The sequence below is a fragment of the Pezoporus occidentalis genome, unplaced genomic scaffold (assembly GCF_034315485.1).
Source record: "Pezoporus occidentalis ecotype Australia unplaced genomic scaffold, CSIRO_AGI_Poc_V1 ctg9, whole genome shotgun sequence".
NCBI classification, from domain to species: Eukaryota; Metazoa; Chordata; class Aves; order Psittaciformes; family Psittacidae; genus Pezoporus; species Pezoporus occidentalis.
Genome location: NW_026916262.1, coordinates 8,276,053 through 8,295,576, shown reverse-complemented (window position 1 = coordinate 8,295,576; position 19,524 = coordinate 8,276,053). Strand labels below are relative to the sequence as shown.

At 39.8% G+C, this 19,524-nt stretch overlaps 2 protein-coding genes across 14 annotated transcripts in view; one reads left to right on the top strand and one right to left on the bottom strand.

The window, feature by feature from the left end:
* ADAM22 (ADAM metallopeptidase domain 22) overlaps positions 1 to 3,565 on the top strand; it is a 131,213-nt gene extending 127,648 nt beyond the window's left edge. For all 12 annotated transcript variants that reach the window (XM_062605044.1, XM_062605041.1, XM_062605052.1 and 9 more), the window contains one exon: positions 139 to 3,565. In XM_062605044.1, coding sequence (XP_062461028.1) covers positions 139 to 159 — 21 coding nt within the window. In that variant the 3' untranslated portion in view covers positions 160 to 3,565. The remainder of the gene's footprint in view (positions 1 to 138) is intronic.
* Positions 3,566 to 10,723: 7,158 nt separating this feature from the next.
* SRI (sorcin) lies at positions 10,724 to 18,367 on the bottom strand. 2 transcript variants are annotated; one of them, XM_062605039.1, is made up of 8 exons: positions 18,094 to 18,367; positions 17,639 to 17,722; positions 14,298 to 14,367; positions 13,525 to 13,568; positions 12,381 to 12,528; positions 12,114 to 12,227; positions 11,616 to 11,674; positions 10,724 to 10,977 (listed from the first exon to the last, which is right to left on the bottom strand). In XM_062605039.1, exons 1-8 carry the CDS (start codon positions 18,142 to 18,144, stop codon positions 10,951 to 10,953), a joined length of 597 nt encoding a protein of 198 aa, XP_062461023.1. In that variant the 5' UTR covers positions 18,145 to 18,367; the 3' UTR covers positions 10,724 to 10,950. The 2 variants fall into 2 exon arrangements, with proteins under 2 accessions (XP_062461023.1, XP_062461024.1); XM_062605040.1 differs by lacking the exon at positions 14,298 to 14,367 and having other exon boundaries at positions 18,094 to 18,109.
* Positions 18,368 to 19,524: the final 1,157 nt, after the last annotated feature.

The window sequence follows — 19,524 nt, the reverse complement described above, 5'->3', positions numbered from 1 at the left end:
CAGAGGCTGGGAGCATAGCCCTGGTGACCCAAGTGATGTAGATGCAGTTCTCCAAACAAGCTTCTCACAGTGTTTGGGTAACAGCCTGGTTTGTCTTGGTGTTCAGTGTGTGTTTGTATTCCTTTTCCTCCTTTCCAGCTATGGGAGACGTCCATTTAGCTGCACCGTACTCCTGGGGTGACATCAGAACTGTTTACTTGGAATTTTATAGAAACTCAGCATCACTGAGTAATTGCACATTCATCTGCTCTTCAGTCAATTCGAAAGCTCAACAGAGATGCCCGTGATCACAGTGAGAACCTCCTCTCATCTGGAAGGGAAAAAAGCCGCTTTTTATTTTTTATTTCTTTCTTTTTTGTTGACTGCTATTTTATGGATTTGATGAACAACCAAAATCAGAACAATTAACACGGGATAATAGCCCGGATGTGACAAGGCTATTCCGCAGGATGACAGATCCACTTACCTAGAATGCCAACTGCAGTCTGTGTGCCAGCCCCGCCTAATCTCTGGTTTATTGCAGTCCTGAGTCAGACCACAGTGGAGCCAGGAACGCACCCCCTGGAGGGCCCAGCTGATGTAACTTATACGCCATATGCATGAACCTTGTGTTCTTTACTTTCCACATGTAAGGGATAAACAACATACTGTTGTAGAAATTAGCATGCAGGAATAAGAAATATAGGATTTTTTTTTTTTTTTGTGACAGGATTTCAAGCTTTGAAGGGCAACTATTTGATGCAAATGTCAAACAAACAAGGATTATATCTGGGTTTTTTACTTTACATGTTTATAATCTCCGTATACAGATTGTATATATGTAAACATTTGATAATGTCAAAAATAGCTGTTATATACGTAAGTGTATTTTGCCAAATGCCTAAAGAAACAGTCATGACTAACATCATCACACTTCAGATTTTCTAGTATTACAAGCAGACATCTTTGGAAATACAGAAAGTACAGAAATGTAAACCTGTGTCTCTCAGAAACTGGTGTTTGACCAAAACCTTTTCAGTATCTTATACTGTCTTGACAATCTCAATTGTATGGCAGACTGCAGAAACCAGTACAGCAGCACTTTGTTTTAAACCATCATAAGAGGACCCACCCAAAATCCGTGTTTCACTGAGATGACCAGGGTATGTCTCACAGGTGTAATCAAGGCTGATTCAGCAGACAGCAGAGACAGAATCTTTAAGTAATGTGTAGTCCAAACTTACTGGACTTTTGGGAATACTTCTAAGTAGTCAATTCAGGATGTGGTGATGTGAAGTCCTTCTGGTGAGAGTCACTGTGTATTTTTGATAGAGCATTTCAGACACTGTTTTAGATGGTGAAGGGTAGCTTATGAGAAGCAAAGTATTTCACTGCACTAGATAATAACAGTGCTGGGCAAGTAGCCAGTTTCATTGCTGTCTTTTAACTTTTATTTGTTACTGGAATCGCCTTTACCATGTGCTTGAATGCTATGCTTGGTGCCCCTGAACCCCCTTGACAAATTTGGGGGCATTAAACTGAGTGCAAGTGAGTTTAGCCTGAAAAAATGGGGTGAGGGGAAAAAATCCTTTACCATGGAGATGTTAATCTTGTGTGTAAGTGGATGGTTAGATTTCTAACACCCTAAAGAGACTTCTCTAAAGGTTGTTGTAAAACAAATGTCCTTTGATGGGGAATTTTCGGTCAGTAAGAAACTGGACCGTATTAAATCTGTTTATAATTCTCCAGCTTTCCAAAATTGACTAATTCTTTGCTTCAGGTAGTACCACTGCAGAACAAAACACCCAATTCTGTGTGGTGCCATTACATACGTTGCCCAACAGCTGTATGATCAATTAGATGTTACTGTAACGGGAACATCGAGGGTGTTTCTGAATCTTCTACCTCTTTCATGTGTTTCCTTTAATGAGTGAACCCAACACTTGCAGCCTTTTAATATATTTTTTTAACTTTTAAGTCTCTCAATAAAGTCATATATATGTAAGATTAAATTAAGAAATGTTTAAAGATGTCAGCAACTGTAAAGTATGTAAGATTTTTAGAAGCACTATATTTTATGATTAGGCTGTACGTTGGACTACGACAAAATATTTGCCTTAGTGTTCAAATGATTTTCCTTCACGGTTGACAGGTTCTGGTAAGTATTTTGGGGAAAGACAAGTATGAGTGAGCGCAGGTGGATGCAGACAGACCATCTGGAAGGAGCCAGTCACTCGTAATTGCTTTAGGAAAGGATTCTGCACTGTTGTGAAGAGTAAATATCCATCAGCACTGAAGAATATTTTTTGCAAAGATTTACTTTGAGCATAGGTAACTGGGTTAAAGATATTTGGTAGCATGAAGCTCATGAAATTAGGGTCTGAGCCACAATCGCTTGAAATCAGTATGTCTTTTACTGATTCCACTGGACTTTTTGAGCAGGACCTTCAAAGAGTTCACCCACAGTAGGACATTATGCTAAGCCAACAGCTGTTGTATTATTCTGTCGCCTGGAAGCAATTTTCTCTCCTATGTTAGTATCCCATCTTTAGTAACTGGTCTCTTCATCATGTGCCTTTTACGGTACTTTGTTTGGATACAAACTGGCATGTAATTTTGAATAATCCTGTTAGATTTCTGTACATACTTTATGTTTACCACTGTTTACTCTTCCCTTTCCATTTTGCCTTATCCAGAAGCAGCAAGATTTGGCAGACAGAACTGGATATAACATACTGGCTTTTTGTGTAATGTTCATAGCCTCCCGGTTTGCAAACAAGTGGCTCTCCTGACTGTATTTGCAATGTAGTATGTACTTTAGCTTCTCTCTTGTTTTGGTATAATTCCTTTGTAGCATATGATTATCCAGCTGTGTTATGTAACTCTAACAGCCAGTTTAACACTTGTAGATATGTAGTGACTGGAAGTCTAGGTATGAGCACTGAGTTTGAGTTAAATACTGACTTTCACTTTGATGGTCTAGAGTGCAAACATCACAGGACTTGGGTGCTTGCAGAATTCTTCTGCAGGGAATTTTGCATCAGGTTGGTAACCTGGAGACCTTGTCGTTGCACAAAACCTGAACTGGCAGGGCTGTGTGGGACTCCAAAGCCCACAAAGTGGAGGTTGAAGAGAGAAGTCTTTGGCTTACATTCTATGGTTTTCTACTTCTAAAACTTAGTGTGTTGGAAAGCTGCCAGATTAATAAGCTTGAAGTTTGCAAGTATTTTTATCCACTGTAGTTAGTTACACTGGCAATAGCAATAGAAATTGTCGCGTAATACCTCATCCAGTCTAAAATATCAGAGTACTTGTATTGTCAATAAGATAGCTCAGTCACTTTGACTCACTGAGACTCATGGTTTTACTTTGTTTTCATTTTGATTTTAATAAATGAACTAGTTATTGCTAGCTATGCTGTAGATGCCTGTTGAACTGGAAACATTACCAGATCTTCTCAAATGGAAATAATTGCCCATATGAGCATAGGACCTGCAGGACGAGCTGTACTTACGTTAGTGTTATGTATTTCAATGTGGGAGAAGAATCTTGTATAATTTAAAATAAAATTAATATGCCTAACTGATTGAGAGTGGAAAATAGAGATTGTATCGAAATAAAAATGCTGCACAATGGTGCCACGGATTAACAAGTAAAAATTTACTTGCTAATTCTGTATTTGTTGAAACCAGAACTTCACTAATCTATACGATAGACTTTTGGTGAATATATTCAGGCAATATACCAGAAGTGGTTGTGATTGATAATTTACACATAGTTTTGTTACATTTACGTAAGTAATTTTAAGGAAGTTGTTAAATTTATCCAGCCTACCTTTTGCTTAAGTTGTGAACTTAAGTCACTACTTGCCAGTTACCTGATAAGCATGACTTGACTTTGAAGATAGCTACTTCCAAATGGTTTATAGAGTTCCTGATGAGATGTTGAACCCGCTAAGCTGATGAACTCACTAGGTAATTTTGAGTGTGCTAATGAACAAATGCGCCTTTGAGCCTGAATTAAAATTAAAAAGGAAGTGTGTCAGTAGCTAGTGTACTGAAGTTCTCTAACCTGAATTCCTGTTGCTGGTTGTAGATGAACTGAGTGGTCTTGTCAACACCAATGTGACTACAGCTTTCAAGACCAGAGCTAAGAATGAGTATGTACACTATTACAGGCATGCATATACTACAAATTCTGATCAACATTTCAGTAATTTCATTAATGAATTCATTAATAAATAGGAGAGGATGTAACATGAAGGAATGATGAGACTCTATAATCTTCCAGGATAGCAAGTTAGCAATTAGGGCTTGCTTTGTCATTGAATGCCATACCTAGCTATGGTATAAAAATTACCACACTCTAGGGTAAAGCTCAGCAAGCTCCTGTTCTCTTCTTTCCACTCCTACTGAAAAGCGTTTCCATGAATGACAACCACTAACAGCCTCTTGTGTTAGTTGGCTAAGATCAAAAAGCTGCTAAATCAGTCATCAATCACTTTTCCCCACAATTTCCTGGATGAGATTGCTCCAGTGCTGTTAATACATCTTTTACTCTCACTACAGTGAAGGTGATGGAGCTCATGTCTCGTGCAGCTTGCACTAGTGTGCTGGTATTGGCTCAGGTGGAGTTAATTTTTCTTTATAGTAGCGGCTATGGGGTTAGTTTTTGGATTTGTGCTGATAACAGTGTTGATAAACACTGCTATGTTTTAGTTCTTACTGAGTCAAGGTCTTTTCTTCTTCTCACCCTACCCCAACAGCAAGTAGGCTGGGGGTGCACAAGAGGTTGGGAGAGGAGACAGCCGGGACAGCTGATCCCAACTGACGGAAGGGATATGCCATACCGTACGGCATTATGCTCAGCAATAAAACAAGGGGTAAGGTTGGCAGGGGGAGGCTGCTGCTGGCTAAGTGGCTGGGCTTCAGTCGTTTGGTGGTGAGCAATTGTTTTCATTTGCATCACTTGTCTTTCACATGTTTTATCTTATTTCCCTTTTCATTACAATATATTATTAATATTACTATTATCGTTATTTTATTTCAACTATTAAACTGTTCTTCTCTCAACCCACAATATTTTCACTTTTCCAGTTCTCTCCCCCATCCCGCTGTCGGAGAGGGGGGAGTGAACGATGTGTGCTGCTGCTTAGTTGCCATCTGGGCTTCAACCACGAGAAGGGGTAAAACTTTTTTGTGGCTCAGCCATCCTGTGCCTTTCTCACCCTTTAGCACTGGTGAAGGCTAAGCCTCTTTAAACACCCAGTCTGTGAACCTGTAAGTTGCGCTGTGTCTTGTTTCTCTTGCTCCAAGTCTAAAGATCATCTGCTGCTTTCTCTAAGTAAGTTATTTGGAGTTTCTGTATCATTAGCAGACTGTTTGGGCTATTGTTATCAACCACAATGTGAGGTTATTTGCCTCATTTTTTAGAACTTGAGAATTCTGGTCTCCTCTGAAGCCATTTTTTTTGTTTTGCCCAGAATTCATCAGACTGCTGAGCTGATGACCCACAATCTGCATGGTTTCCAAACCATAATGACATTTATCAGCAATATGGGATTTGGCTTTGAGCAGATTTCCTGAAGACCAATATGAATAAACTGCACATGTGTACAGCTTGTCATCCTGTGACTTCCTGGTGAGGGAACATTCGTGTGTGCATGTGCCTGTTACCCTACTAGAGCAGGAAACAAGGAAAGAGCGCAACTGATTGTGTAGCTGTAGCTGCAATACAGATAGATAGGACACTTTTAAGTGTGGTTTCATCAGAAACAGGAGAGGAAGTAATAGTTTCTATTGGCCACCTATTTTTACCTATTTTCCAAGTCAGTTTACGCAAAATATTTCTGGTGCTGGAAGTATGGATGCTGATGGCAACTACAGCTTTCTTAACAGTAACTCATGCACCCAACATGTAGTATCTTGTCATTCCACAAGTTTACTTGGAGAAGCACTACTACAGACAACATTCATATGTTATCTCAACCAAAACAAGCAGTAAAAATAAGTGCAGAACACAGAAATGTGGTCCTTTGCTCACACTGGAGAAACTTCAGAACTGGCTCACCTAGCCAGCTGTGGCAGGTTTAGCTCTCTAGCATCCCATTTACATGCGTTTCAAGATCACTTCAGCTAAGCCAGCTTTGAACTGTTCAAGAACTGCTATGTAGACAGATCATTATTGCAATATTAACACAGAGTGCGGTAAGGAAGACTGGGGAAAAGAAGCACAGAGCAGTTAAAAAGAAAACACATTCTCTAAAGGAGAAGCATGGGTGTCTGTCTTATACTATTTTTAATTACTAGAGCATAAAATGTCAAAGCAACAAGCTTTTGCTTTTTTTCTTTACTGTTTCTGTATTCCTCTGAATAAACAAATAAAGTTTTGGTTAAAAAAACAGTCTTAACACGAGGCCTTAAGACCTTATATATTCTAATTTTGGCATGGAGAGTCTATTTTTACAATCACATTAGAAATTCTGTGTGTAGGCCTGGCTGACCTTGTACATCTAGTGGTGCGAGCAGCTAATCATGCGTTGTTGTTAAGGCTCTGTAGAACAGCAGTTGCTGATTGCTTTCAATTATTGGTACAAGGACTCCTGCTCACTGCCTGTGTAGAGATCCTGTGTATTTTATGCTTGGAGATACAGTCCAGAACATACTCAAACTGTGAATATATAACCTGATTTTTCTTTCCTTAAGGATAAATATATATGAAAATAGGTGGTGTTTTATATAGAATACAGTACTTATTTTTATTGTTGCATAAATGCGGAATATTTTTTTCAAAGTAGCAAAGCATTGCAGAATTTTTAATCTGCTGGAGAAAACACAATACAAGCAGTTCTTTCAGCAAAGCTTTTGGGGCAGTATATACCCATTGCCTCTGCCAGCTTCATTTTGTGCTGATGTTTAACTTGGGCGTTGCTGTAAAAAGGAATGAAAAACAGAACTATTTCTTCACTCGAACTAGCCCTGATTGGTAAAACACTGACAGAGGTGATGAGAATCTCGTTTCACCACTGGGGCTGGCTACTATTGGCAAAAACAACCACCCTACATCATATTGTTGTCTTTGCTTGTTAAAAATCCTTAAAAAAATCATACCTGATGTAGTAGAAACATAAGATTTTGACAAATACCAAAATGAAGCATTGCAATTTACAACTTTCTAGCTTTGAGTGTGATAGTTCTGTCATAAAACATCACAGGCATTGGGCTGTTGAAGTGAATGAATCTGGCTTTCATGTAGCTAACCAAAATGTCGCTTTTTATAAAATCAAATAATTATAATTTGGGGTTCTAAATTCCTGCTCACTTCTAATAACAGCATCACAGTATCTACTTCCATGAGAGTATTTAATACAAATGCCTGTGGTTTTCAATGTTACTGACATACTGTAACATCAGTAAAGTGACTTTCAATGACAAAGACTGTTGTGTGTACTTTGTTCTCATTAAATCCTTACATTTTAGCACTTCCTACTTTACAGGTCTCTGTAAAAAGAAAAAAGATGCTGCATGCATGGAAACAAACAAACAAAAGAACAACAAAAAAACCCCAAACTACTGTCTAATAACAGAATACGGATGTTATTTTTCACATTCCAGGGTTTAAAATGATCCTGTGAGCTTCTCAGTCTTTGACTTATGGTCCTGATGGTCTCAAGGCAAATCTACAGTTACTGTTCCTCAGGTTTGCATGTCTGAGGGCAACCTAGAAAGAATATTGTAAACTACACCCAGTTTGCACAAAGGTCAGGAGCAATCACACCACACAGTATCGTGTAAGCGTCCTTCCTAGTGTGCCCTGTGGGAAAAAGAAACCCTTTGTTCAAAGTTAACTGTTTCCCTAAAGTGGGTAAGTAGCATATTCTAATTGTCCACAGAATCTAGTCTTAATGGGGAAGCTTTTTTTGTTTAGCTAGATGATAGCAAATTCTGTCATCACTCCTTAGCAAAAGTATTTATTATCTTAGTTTACATCTAAATGATTTATTCTATCAAAGACAATACCACGGATTTTTTTAAATGCTTATGGCAAATAAAAAGCGATTCTTTCTCAGGTAACCTAGGATTCATTCCTGGGTTTGCAGCAATTTGGCTTCCGCTTTTCTTGGTTTTGTGTTTACAAGAAGATTCCCAAAGAAAGCCTGTTGGTTCACGCTGTTGTTCTTGCAGCAATTCACTGCCAAGTAGTTGGCTGCTGCCAAAACAGTAATTCAGCCTGAGGAAGTAAAACTGAGAAAGACTTGAGTCTGAGTGTTATTGGTCCTCCTCCTTCACTGCTCCAGCCACCTGTTACACCTCTCAGTATAAAAAATCAAGAAGTAATCCTACCCCCAAAACCACCCTCAGATTATGCAAAATAAGCTAATTTTACTCGCATGTATTATTTCACCAGTAAGTCTCATAATTTATTGCATAACTTTATATCTGTATAGGAGTGTGGAACTTCTGTGAGGTCTCTGATCATTTAATAAGTTACACTTCTTTACAAGGATGTTGTATTCATTATTGTCTGATGTTTCCTGTCATTAGCAGTTTCAGGCCTGTGCTGGCTGAAGATTTGGAGGAGCAAAAGCAAAAAAGTGCAGACCAAAGCAAATCAGCTTAATAAATGAATGAAAAATTGTGTGTGTGTGTGTAAGCCGTGCAAAGACACTCACTCACCACCTCCCACCCCCCAGAGTAATGCACAACCAGTCCTCATGCAACAGCTGCTTTGGAGAGACCTACCCCTGCCCAAAGTTTAGCGCTGAGCACAACTTTACATGGTGTGGAATATCCCTTTGGTCAGTCAGGTCAGCTCTCCCCACCGTGTTCCCTCCCAGCCTCTTGCCCACCTTCAGCCTACTCATCGTCATAAAATGAGAAACTGAGACCTTGATGCTGTGCAAGCATTGCACAGCTGAACCCCTGCTGTGCTGTCTGTGCTGGTTTAGTCACACATCTAAACTACGGCAGCCCATGGGCTAATGTAAAGAAAATTAACTCCATTCCAGATAAACCTAGTACTGGACTAGCAACACAATTAAGCGAAAGTGTAAGATGAAAGTTGTGTGGTCAAGGAGCATTTTGGTAAAGTTGTCTCATAATTTTTAGGGCAAAGTTAGCAGTGTAAGGGTGAATACTGTGTTTATGCAAAATGGTCTAATCAAAACCCTACAGGAAGAACAGCCTTTGCTTCGTACTCTTACTAACCTTGCCAGCTGTTTAAGTTTTGAACTGCAGCAGAACTGATGCTCACTCAGACAAACCTTTATGGATTTTGGTTATTGTGTTAGAAATGCTTTGTGCAGCATTCCATTCCCAACCTTATGTGCAACAGGACAACGTACAATTATCAGAATGTGGAAGTACATTCACATCTATGCCTTTAAAACAATTTTTTGAAGGCATAAAGAGAACTAGCTTCTGAAATAAAACTATAAGAAAATCCAAGTAGTATATATACCAGTTGCTTCTTTAGGTGAGACCAGCATGCTTGGCATTTAGAGCCTGGGAACTAGAGATCTGGATTTTACAGTAATACTAGCTAGTTAGGGTACAAAATAGTATCTTTAGTCAAGATTTCTGCTCTGACAATCACTTCTGTTGTTTGTCCAGTGACATCTACACATACGTATCTATATGTATGCATATATGTATAGCTTTGCTTACATGCTTAAGGAATGCCTTAGGGCAAAAGATCCTCCTCAGAAGCGCTCTAAACCAGTAATATAAGAAATATACTCCTTTTAACATTCTTCTGGCATTCTTTCCATCTGCAAGACTAGCAAAAGAACATCTATCACTCCGCTGTGGTATGCAAAAGTGACCCAAATTAACAAAGTTTCATTAACTTATTTAACTGGAAAAAAGTCTGAACTACCTCCATGCAGTTGTGCTGCTCCCTCTTACCATGCTGTGTCAATCTTCCCTCAGGAAAAAACTCCCCATACCCCCAAAAATACAACCAAAAATCCTCACCAAACACCCTTATTTTCTTCCCTGAAAATTCTCAGTCAAAGAAGTCTTGTCTTTTTGTATCTGCTTTCATGTGAATTCTACAGCACTGGTGGCCGCTGCCATGATCTGAAACAGTCACCTAGCAAGAATTTTTCAAAAGTGAGTTTTGGGCCCTATGTATTAGTTGGCATCCCAAGGCAAGAAGCCTGCTTGTTAGGATTTGAAGTGCAGGAGACAGAAACATTAATTTACATATACTGAAGCCTGGCACCTTAGAAGTTCATTGATCAAGGGAAAGTTAAGGTATAAACTGACACAGCATAGTTTTTGTATGTTTAAAAGTGGTTTATATAGTGACACAAACGGAGCGAGAACCTTACTGGAGCAAAAGCCTCCTATGCAAGAGCACACTGCCAGGAGAGTTCTCTGCTGTGCTTTGTCGCACACCTGCTAATGAGAAGTTCTATCAGGTAGTCTTGTGTTCAGCACATGTTGTCACAGACTTCATCCTGAAGATAGCTAGCTGTCAAAATAAGCAACTTAATCTTACCGATGTTCTAACAGACCAGCCTAAAATAACCATTCCAAAAGCTCTTTCAGTTCGTACACCTGTCTTACGCTGTCAAAGAGAGAAGAATATTTATCATCTTATGCCATACACATGATACTGTTTAAGACAGAAAAAGGCAAGCTGCACTCCAGGAACTGGTTTTAGTGCATCGCAGGAAAAAAGTAAACACAAGAAAATCTTACTATCTGCATAATTTGAGCTATACGCAGTGAATTGCAAGTTTATGAGAATAAAAACATCTTTAATAGTTACAGTTAGAAGTTAAAGACAGTATTACATGAAGATTACATATTCACTGTAAAAACTGAAAAAAAACCAACCAAAGTGATACCTGCATAAAAATATGTGATCTCCATTACTGAGATACACAATCATTGGAAGATTTGGCAAAGCAAAACACAAACTGGAATGTTAATCACGATCATCCATGGCTTGCTTCCTTTTGATTTAGATGCTCATAACACACTGTATGAACTGAAAAAAGAACAATCACTTATTAGATGTATGGTAGAGAACAAGTTTTCATTTTTTCTCCTAAACTACCCATTGTCACTGCTCTTTTCTGTAAACAAATTCAGCCCATGAACAACAAAGCTTTGAAACTAAATATGAAAATTAGCTAACAATTAAACCAAAGGAGCTCCTCAACAATAACAATAAAACCCCCAGGAACACTTGAACCTAGTGTTATCCTTTTCCTGCACAGATGCAGATGGGAAGCCAAGACTGGCTTTGTGTCTTGGCCACTCTCACCTCCCCAATCTTTTCTAGGGAAAAAAGCCTACCAAGCTTTGAAACAAAGAAAGAAAAAAATATCCCAGAAAATGATATGAGGAATTCATGTGAGTGAGTGATGTAGCTTCTCAGATCTTCTTGAGCCACTCTGGTAGGAAGTCCAGGCAAAAATGCACAACATATTACAGAACTCTATAAAATACGTGAAAACTTTCTGAGATAATACTCAGGAAAACTGAAAACCTTTGTGCTCTCAGGGAACACCAGAAGCATAGGGAAGACATGAATAAACTCAAATTATTACTGCTTTTCTTCAGTTTTAACTTTTTCTTTAGTTTTACCCTGTAATCGTAACTGCTTCTTTAAAGTTCACTTACATCATCATACTGGAAGTTCACAAAGCCCTGCTGAGATATATCCCTTCTTCTAAAGCATTCTGAAAAATTACAATAGAAATCAGATAAGAATAATTACAGTTACTTTTTTTTTTAGTACTTTCATAGAATTCCCAAGTCACATAAATGAGAACTCACGAAGAACACTACAATTCATTCCAAGACTTAATCTCCTGTACTTAATTGTCATATTTATCATATACAATCCTTCATGTTCTGTTAATAAATAGTTGCCCAATTTTTATATCATAACTCTTCCAATCTCTGGAATAAACCCTGCATTAGTTTTAAATCCATTTTTCAGTTGGAAATTAAAACATCATAATCTGTAATTGTTCCAGTTTTGCCTGTAAATTCTATTGAAAGAAACCTATTTTGTGCTATGTAAAAGTTAAAAGTTGAACTTCAGTTAAGTGAGTAATCAGATTAAATAAAAATGTATTATGGGGATGACAGTAACGAGGCTGTAATCCAGCATACCAGTGAGAGCTCTGAGTTTCACACAGCAGGCAACGTAATCATCAAATGTAATCTTGCCATGAGTGCTGTATCGCCTTGTGATCGCGGTCACTGCCTGTGGGCTCAGTCTGAATCCTATTTGAGAATAAAAAGTCTACTTTGAGAAGACAGGTTAATAGAATCCAACACATTTTTAATTGGAAATATGTGTCAGTTATTGCAGGATGGTAAGAGGTACTGGGAAGTGCTCTAAATCAGCATCTGAGACAAGAACATTTCAAAACTTACCCATGGTCATCAAGGCTTTCTCCAATTCTTGGCGATCCACTGTACCACTTCTATCGTTGTCAAAACTTACAAAGTGTTGCTTCCAGCCGCTGATCACAGCCCAAAGTTCTTTAAACTCATTAAATCCCAGTGTGCCAGACATATCCCTCTGATTCCAAAGATAAGGAAAATGTTTCTTAACTTAAAAAAAAAAAATAATCTAAAAACCCCTTTTGAATGGCAATTTGTATTTTTTATCATCTTGTACTTATTTTTTTTTCTTGGAGCTCAATATTAACAATGTTTTACTTCATTTTTTCTGGTGGAAAACTAACTACAGCAACCCACAGCACAGAGATAAAACTACCGACCAAACCCGAAGGTCAGAGAACTTGCTCTCCCTGCTTCTTCCCACTGAAACCTGATAAAATTATTTGCTCTTTATGATTTTAACTTACTTCACACACTTTTCTTTTACCTGCCACAATATTATTGTTACCTGCCACAGTATTATTGTTACAAATGAAATACATAACTGAAATAAAAATAGATGCCAAATGAAAAAGTCTCTTGCATTCTGCAACATTTGTTGAAGGTGAGCTAACAGCCCTTCCAGTTTCACTTCTGCTCTTTATAAACAGCAAAACATTTGAACATGGCAACTTAAGTTTTGACTAAAAAACACTCCAAAGATTCTAGCCTTGTACTGTGTATGCCAGTCTTCCATAGGTCCTACTGCTGAATGCCATACACCATCCCATTAGATACTGACACCTGATTCATTCCAGGCGCTTCCTTTAGGGGGGCTTAGATTATATTCAGGCTAGGTAGTATAAATGCTTATTCATTAGCAGGGATTGGAATGTTGTCCAACTTGACACGAGGAACTAGTCTGCACAAAACTATTCTGGGCTGCCAGACCAGTCCCTAGGCTTAGAGGGATACCGCTTGTTTTAAGAATATCAGCCACTGAGAGCCTCCTTTATTATTATTTCATCCTTGTAAACATATAAGAATGGAATTTTGTAGCTCCCTAATCATAAAGATCACAATACTTATCAAGTAAGGCCTGAATGGGAACAATAAAGCATTTCCCAAATTTTTGGCACCCTCTCGCCTTTGCTTACATAATGCAAAAATTTTTACATTTCATAGTAAAGGATACATCCAGCATCGAAATCATGAGTCTGCAAGTCTCTAAGTTGAAAGCTATTTAAATTAGAACAAGGAAAAAAATAAATTACCTTAAAAGAATTATTTTCAACTTTATCTAAACATAAAATTTTTAATTGCTTTTTATTATATGCTGCTAATATAATGTATAGAACATTATCTAATTGCTTCCACTGGACACTCATACCATATTTTGATCCAAATAAGAGTTTTTCATGAATACTTGTTAGAAAAACTGACAGCAGACAACCTAGAGGCAATTCACTTTATATTTAAAATTAATATGCTCTTATCTCAATCCATAAAGGTTTTAGGTTTCAGCCATTTCTATTTGACTATAGACACTGCTTGAGCAAGCCAGTTTTACTCATAGAAGCTCCACTTTCTAAATTGAACATGAGGTATCCTGACAGAGGAGTCATGCTACAGAAATTCTTGTTTTTGAGCTGAGCTTTGATATTGAGCAAAGCAAAACACCTTTTTAAGAAATGGCTGTCTTTTAAAGAACAAAACAAAATGCTTCCCCAACTTCACAGCCCAGCACTGGGGAGGAAAAATAAGGAGGCTGAGAAGGAAAGTCCTACATGTATAGAACTAAATGCAGAGAATTTACATTTCCATATGGAAAGCAAGCCCGTTTACCATGCAAATAATAAAAGCCCCAAAATTCTACAGAAAGCACAACTACAAGTGTTTTCTAGCAGATGGCAGAAGAAATGGTATGCTTTAGGGTTGGTTTTTTTTTAATTTAAATCATTAACTTACGTTTATAGGCTCCTGCAATCCCTGATTGGGTGAGACATCTCTGTAGCTCATCAGCATCTATTTGTCCATCCTTTTGATAAAAGAAGATGTATCAGCTATTGTTTTAATCCCCTCTCCCAGGCTGCTTATTCCCAGTACCCACTCCCTTTTCAGTGGCAGGTAGTTACCCTTTCAAAAACCAACTGACTACCTGTTTGCTATAGGACAGAAACTGCCTTTTATAACCCATTACCTGTAACAATGTTTCTTTAGTTGATACTTTTGCAATATGCATTAGTTTTCCTATCTAGTGATGCAGTACAAAGTGAACTTTAAAAATAATCCCAAAGCAACAAATCTACCTCAAATATTAGTAGCATATAGTTGAGAGCCAGCTGCACAGAAACCAAGGCACACGATTTTGAACAGAAAGACAGCTTTCCTTAAAGTGCTAATTTTAACTTAGTGGATATTGTAGTCACCTTAGATTACACATTTATGATCTCACTGCTACAGTAGGAAACCAGGAACCCAGATCATACAGACACTCTTCTCAAGACAGCCCTAAGACTTACAAATCTAAAACTCCCTGTTTTTTGGTGAATAGCAGTTGTTAGCAGAACAAAAGCAGAAAGCAAAGAACTTTGAAAGAAAAACCAAACAAACACAGGAAAGGTACCTATCTGCACGGTTTGGAAAATGACTCACTGCCAACAGATCCTGCTCAGACACACGTAGAGAAAACAACTGCCAACTCATGGAAAGCAGTGAGCTGTCAAAAGTGGAGCTGGAATTAATAGGTCACATTCCTCAAGCACACAACATGAAGTTCAGTTCATACAGAGTTCAAGATAATCTGACTCATTCAAGTATGGAATGGTGTATCTGTAGATCTAAAATATGATGTCACTTTTGTAAAGCATTAAATAGTGAGAAGAGAGTTGCTTTATATTCAAAAGAAATTTATTTGCCTCGGCATCTTCATAATGTTTTAAATCCAGTAAGCACTTTCTATCTTCATTTTTTTTAATAACCAGGACATGCTACTAATTGGCACAGCAGGAATGGCACACCCAGGTAACTTTCTGAAATGAAGTATCGCTGCTTATAGGACAAGTAGTAGTTAATATGTTAAATTATATTTGACAAGGTCTGAAAAAAAGAGCAATAATGATTTGATTCTATGTAAAATTAGTGGCAACAAATTCCAAAATTGATTCAAATCTACTCCATCAGCCTAACAATATAAATGTATTTAAAATTTTACTTTCACGCAAAAATAAAAAAAAAAAGAGAATTGAAACACCCATGCATATTAAGCAGCAAATCTCTTCAAACTCCTTGTGCCTTCTGAAACAAAGGCAGGATCTTTAGGAGAGGCAGGAAGAGAAGCAGGATTTGTAATCATGATTACTATTATAAGAAAAGATGCTTGGCCCTTTTTTTTTCTTTTTTTTTAAAGTAGAACATAAGCAGTTAAACTGGACAAGGCACAGGGGTTTTGAGAACAGAAAAATGAAAATTATTGCTTCTATTACTTCCTACAAAGACAGACTCAAATGAAGATTTAAAACAATGCTTCTTTCTTCTGTAAACAGAGGAAATGAAGACAAGATCTCTGTTGTAAATTACTTCAAAGAAAGCTCAGAGAGAGCATAAAACCAACACAGAGCAACAAACCATAACCAAAACCTTTACTAATTCCACAGTAAGAACTTACGAAAAACTGCAAGATGTGGCTTTTTACAGATGTGCATAATTATCAGCTGATAATTTACCTGTTCTATTTCACTTTCTTCTTACAGTATTTTTACTTCTGCACAGTCACAGGTCTCTGAAACTGACTCTTACAATTCCAAGGATAACATTTCAAAAGCTATCCAGCTTATTTCAATAATGAATGATTTCTACAAATAGAAAGTATTTAAGAGTACTAACTTAAGTATTAAATGAAACTTGATCATACCCATTAGCTCACTGGTTCTCCAGCTTTCAGTAATCCTCCCTCACTGGAGAAGCCTGGGGATGGTCTATGCTTTGCTGAGGTCAAGCTCCTGCCATCTCTTCTCCACATTACTGCATTCTGTTTGCTGTTACCTCCCTTTCTCTTTACACTAGCAGCTTACTCATTTTTCCAGCGCCAGTCACTTGCTCCACTGCTGAGTCCTGTCACACATCCAGGTGCAGAGGCATCTCATCTGGCAAGTAAATGGCCAGCATGTTTAGCAGAATTTAGCCTGGGCTCCACCTTATCTGAGAGGCCTGCCTCACTACACATAGGTCATTCCAGTGTTCTCCTGTGCTACAAAAATACATGGTCTACATATTTTCATAAGCTATGTTAGAGAAGTAATATATATACTGTAAGATGCATTACTAAATCAAAAGAATAACGTACAGAACAAAACCCAAATTATACTCTTTAAACTGGGAATTTAAACATCAGCTAATACTGCTGAATTCAAATTTCCATGTTGTGGTTACCTACCTGTGGATAACAGATCTAGGAGCAGAGTTTTAGATTTTCACACCCCCTAGAAGGGAGCAATAAATAGCTATATATATGGACAACCAAGACAGAGCTTATCTCAATGCACCTCTTTGCATCTAAACTACAGCTCAAGAACTACTTATTTCTAGTAACATCCATAATCATACAAAACAAATATATGCCACAAAAATATAGGAAATAAATTAAAAATGGAGTGCAGAATGACAGGGAGGAAAAAAGAAAGACCTATATCAAAGCTGCGAATGCCTTTTCCTCTAAAAGAATAACCACTCCATCCTCCCAGCAAACCCAGATACTGGTACAACTCCAGACTGCTTTTCCATTTGTGAGTCTATTAAGATCATGCCATGATCTCTTTCTTATTAGCATTTCCTGCTCTTAGCCAGGCCATCTCCACAGCTCATACTTCCCATTGTTTCCTGCTTCCTTCTCCTGAAGCTGGTAGCATTACCCAACCCCGAGCTGAGCCACAATTCAGTTACAACATTTCATATAACTATATAGGCCCTGTATATACTTACACAGGAAATACAGTGCTTATATACATAGATGTATGTGTATCTATGTCTGCATTTACACACACAGACACACTGTATGCAGAAACTAACAGCATTACTTAAACTCTGTAGTTCTTGTGTATATAGCTATATGGTCAAGCTATACAGCTCTATGTAGCAGATAGGCTAAGTAAAACCATTCTGTTGGTTAAAAAAAACAACAAACCCAAACAACTTGAAACAAGTTTTCCTCACTGCAAATAATAAGGATTCCCCTTGCCAAAAGCTAACACAGAAATCATTCCCCAGGAAAAAAAAAATTCCAAGAAATAAATAACATTTTATAAGTTTACCTGCCCTGCTACTGCAGCAAAATAACCATACAAAGGATCCTGAGCTTGTTCAGGGAATGCTGGTCCTCCTGGAGCTCCTCCATACTTTAAAAATCAAGAAGAAAATTGACTTTCAATCAATGATTTGATTAACTGAATTAAGGAACAACAGTATTTGTACTTAAGAATCTAACTTAAACAGCCCCGGTGAGCCCCTGAAGCCATCCCTGCCTGCGCCGCGGGACCAGAGATCCAGAGATGCGTCGTGTCCCGTCCCCCCCCCCCCCCCCAGGGACATCCTCAACTACATCAGGTTGCTCAGCTATACCGGGCACCTCTCAGGACAGCCCGGAGGGGAGCTCGGGTTCCCCCCTCGGCCGCGCGCATTGAACGGGCTGCCCAGCCCCAGGCAAGCTGTTCCGCCGTGGCGGCCTCGAGCCCGAGCACTGCCAGCCCCGCCACCAGCCGCCGCTCACCCCGCCCTGGTAGAAACCGCCGCCGGGTGCCGGCTGCCCGGGAAACGCCATCTTCGGCTGGCACTTGCCCCTGACAGTCTGGCCTCGCCCGGATGGAACCACCCGCCCAGGAAGGGGGGACCGGGACGGGCGGAAGATCGGGACAGGGCCGGGGCTGGAAGCGCTGCCAGCCGCACTGGGCAGGCGGCTGCTTTCAGTCACCGGGGCAGCCGTGCAGCGCAAGACGGTGCCGTCGGGAGCTGAAGGACCAGCCGTCTCCCATCGTTATGCCCCCCCCCATTGTGGTGGTACAGGCCGCCGGCCCGGAGGCGGTTTTTCCTCCCGACAGCAAAGGGGCGGCGCAGCGTTGCTGCGGGGCCCGTCCGTGGCGGGGCGAGGTCCGCGGCTTGTCCTTTACCCTCCGGTCTCCTCCGCTGCCGGCGTTGTCGGGGCGGTGCGGCCCCGTCAGGGCGGGACACGGGCAGGGAGAGCCGCGGGGCGGATGGAGGCGGAGGGGAGCGGGTTCAGCTCGCTGCGGCGTGCCGCGGCCGGCAGCCGTCCGATGCGGACGGGAGACGGCGCCCGTGGTAACCACCGCACGGCTGGGAAGAAGCTGTGCGGCCGCGGGAAGGCCGGGGTCCTGGTGCTGCTGTGGCGTCCCTGGCACACCACGCGTGGTGCTGCTGCTCTGCGGCGTGAATCTCCTTGTGTTGAAGTCACTTTGTTTTAAAATCACCTATTTGTGATTCAGAAGAAAGCCATAAAGCGGGCAAACTCAGTAGTTAATGTGTACATATCTTGAGTAGAATCAGGGAATGGATTGGGTTGGAAGGGACCATCATCTATTTCCAACCCCCTGTCATGGGCAGTGACGCCTTCCACTAGACCAGGTTGCTCAAAGCCCTGTCCAGCCTGGCCTTGAACATTTCCAGGGATGAGGCCGCCACAGGATTACATTAAACCTGTCCTCCTTTTTTAGTATTGTAGCTTTCTGTTCAAAATAAACACCTACCTTGGTCCCAGAGACACAAATTACATAACTGTATAGTTTTCTCTTGGGTCTGCAGGTCCAAATTCTTCCAGAGCAGGAAGGAGCAGGGAATGCCAGTGTCCCACTGGAGCTAGGAAGCCCTTTTGTGCTGGCCTCCACCAGCAGTGCTTGGTCAGAGGCTTCTCTGGTTTTCATTTTTAGCTGGAGAAGCCTCAGCACAGCCTCCTCCAGGCTGGAGGAACTCGCTGGTATAGCTCATGCTTTAATCCTGCTGTCTCTGTTCACTTCAGTACCCCAGGAATCAACAACAACTGAAATGGCCCCAGCACGGTCTGAGCTGGACTGGTTACTTGCGGAATACTAGAATTTCTCTCTGTTGAGAGATATTTCATTAAGTTGCAAGAGGATGAGAAATTATTTGCTAGAGTCTGGCTGACACAAGTCTACTGATGGAGACCTTG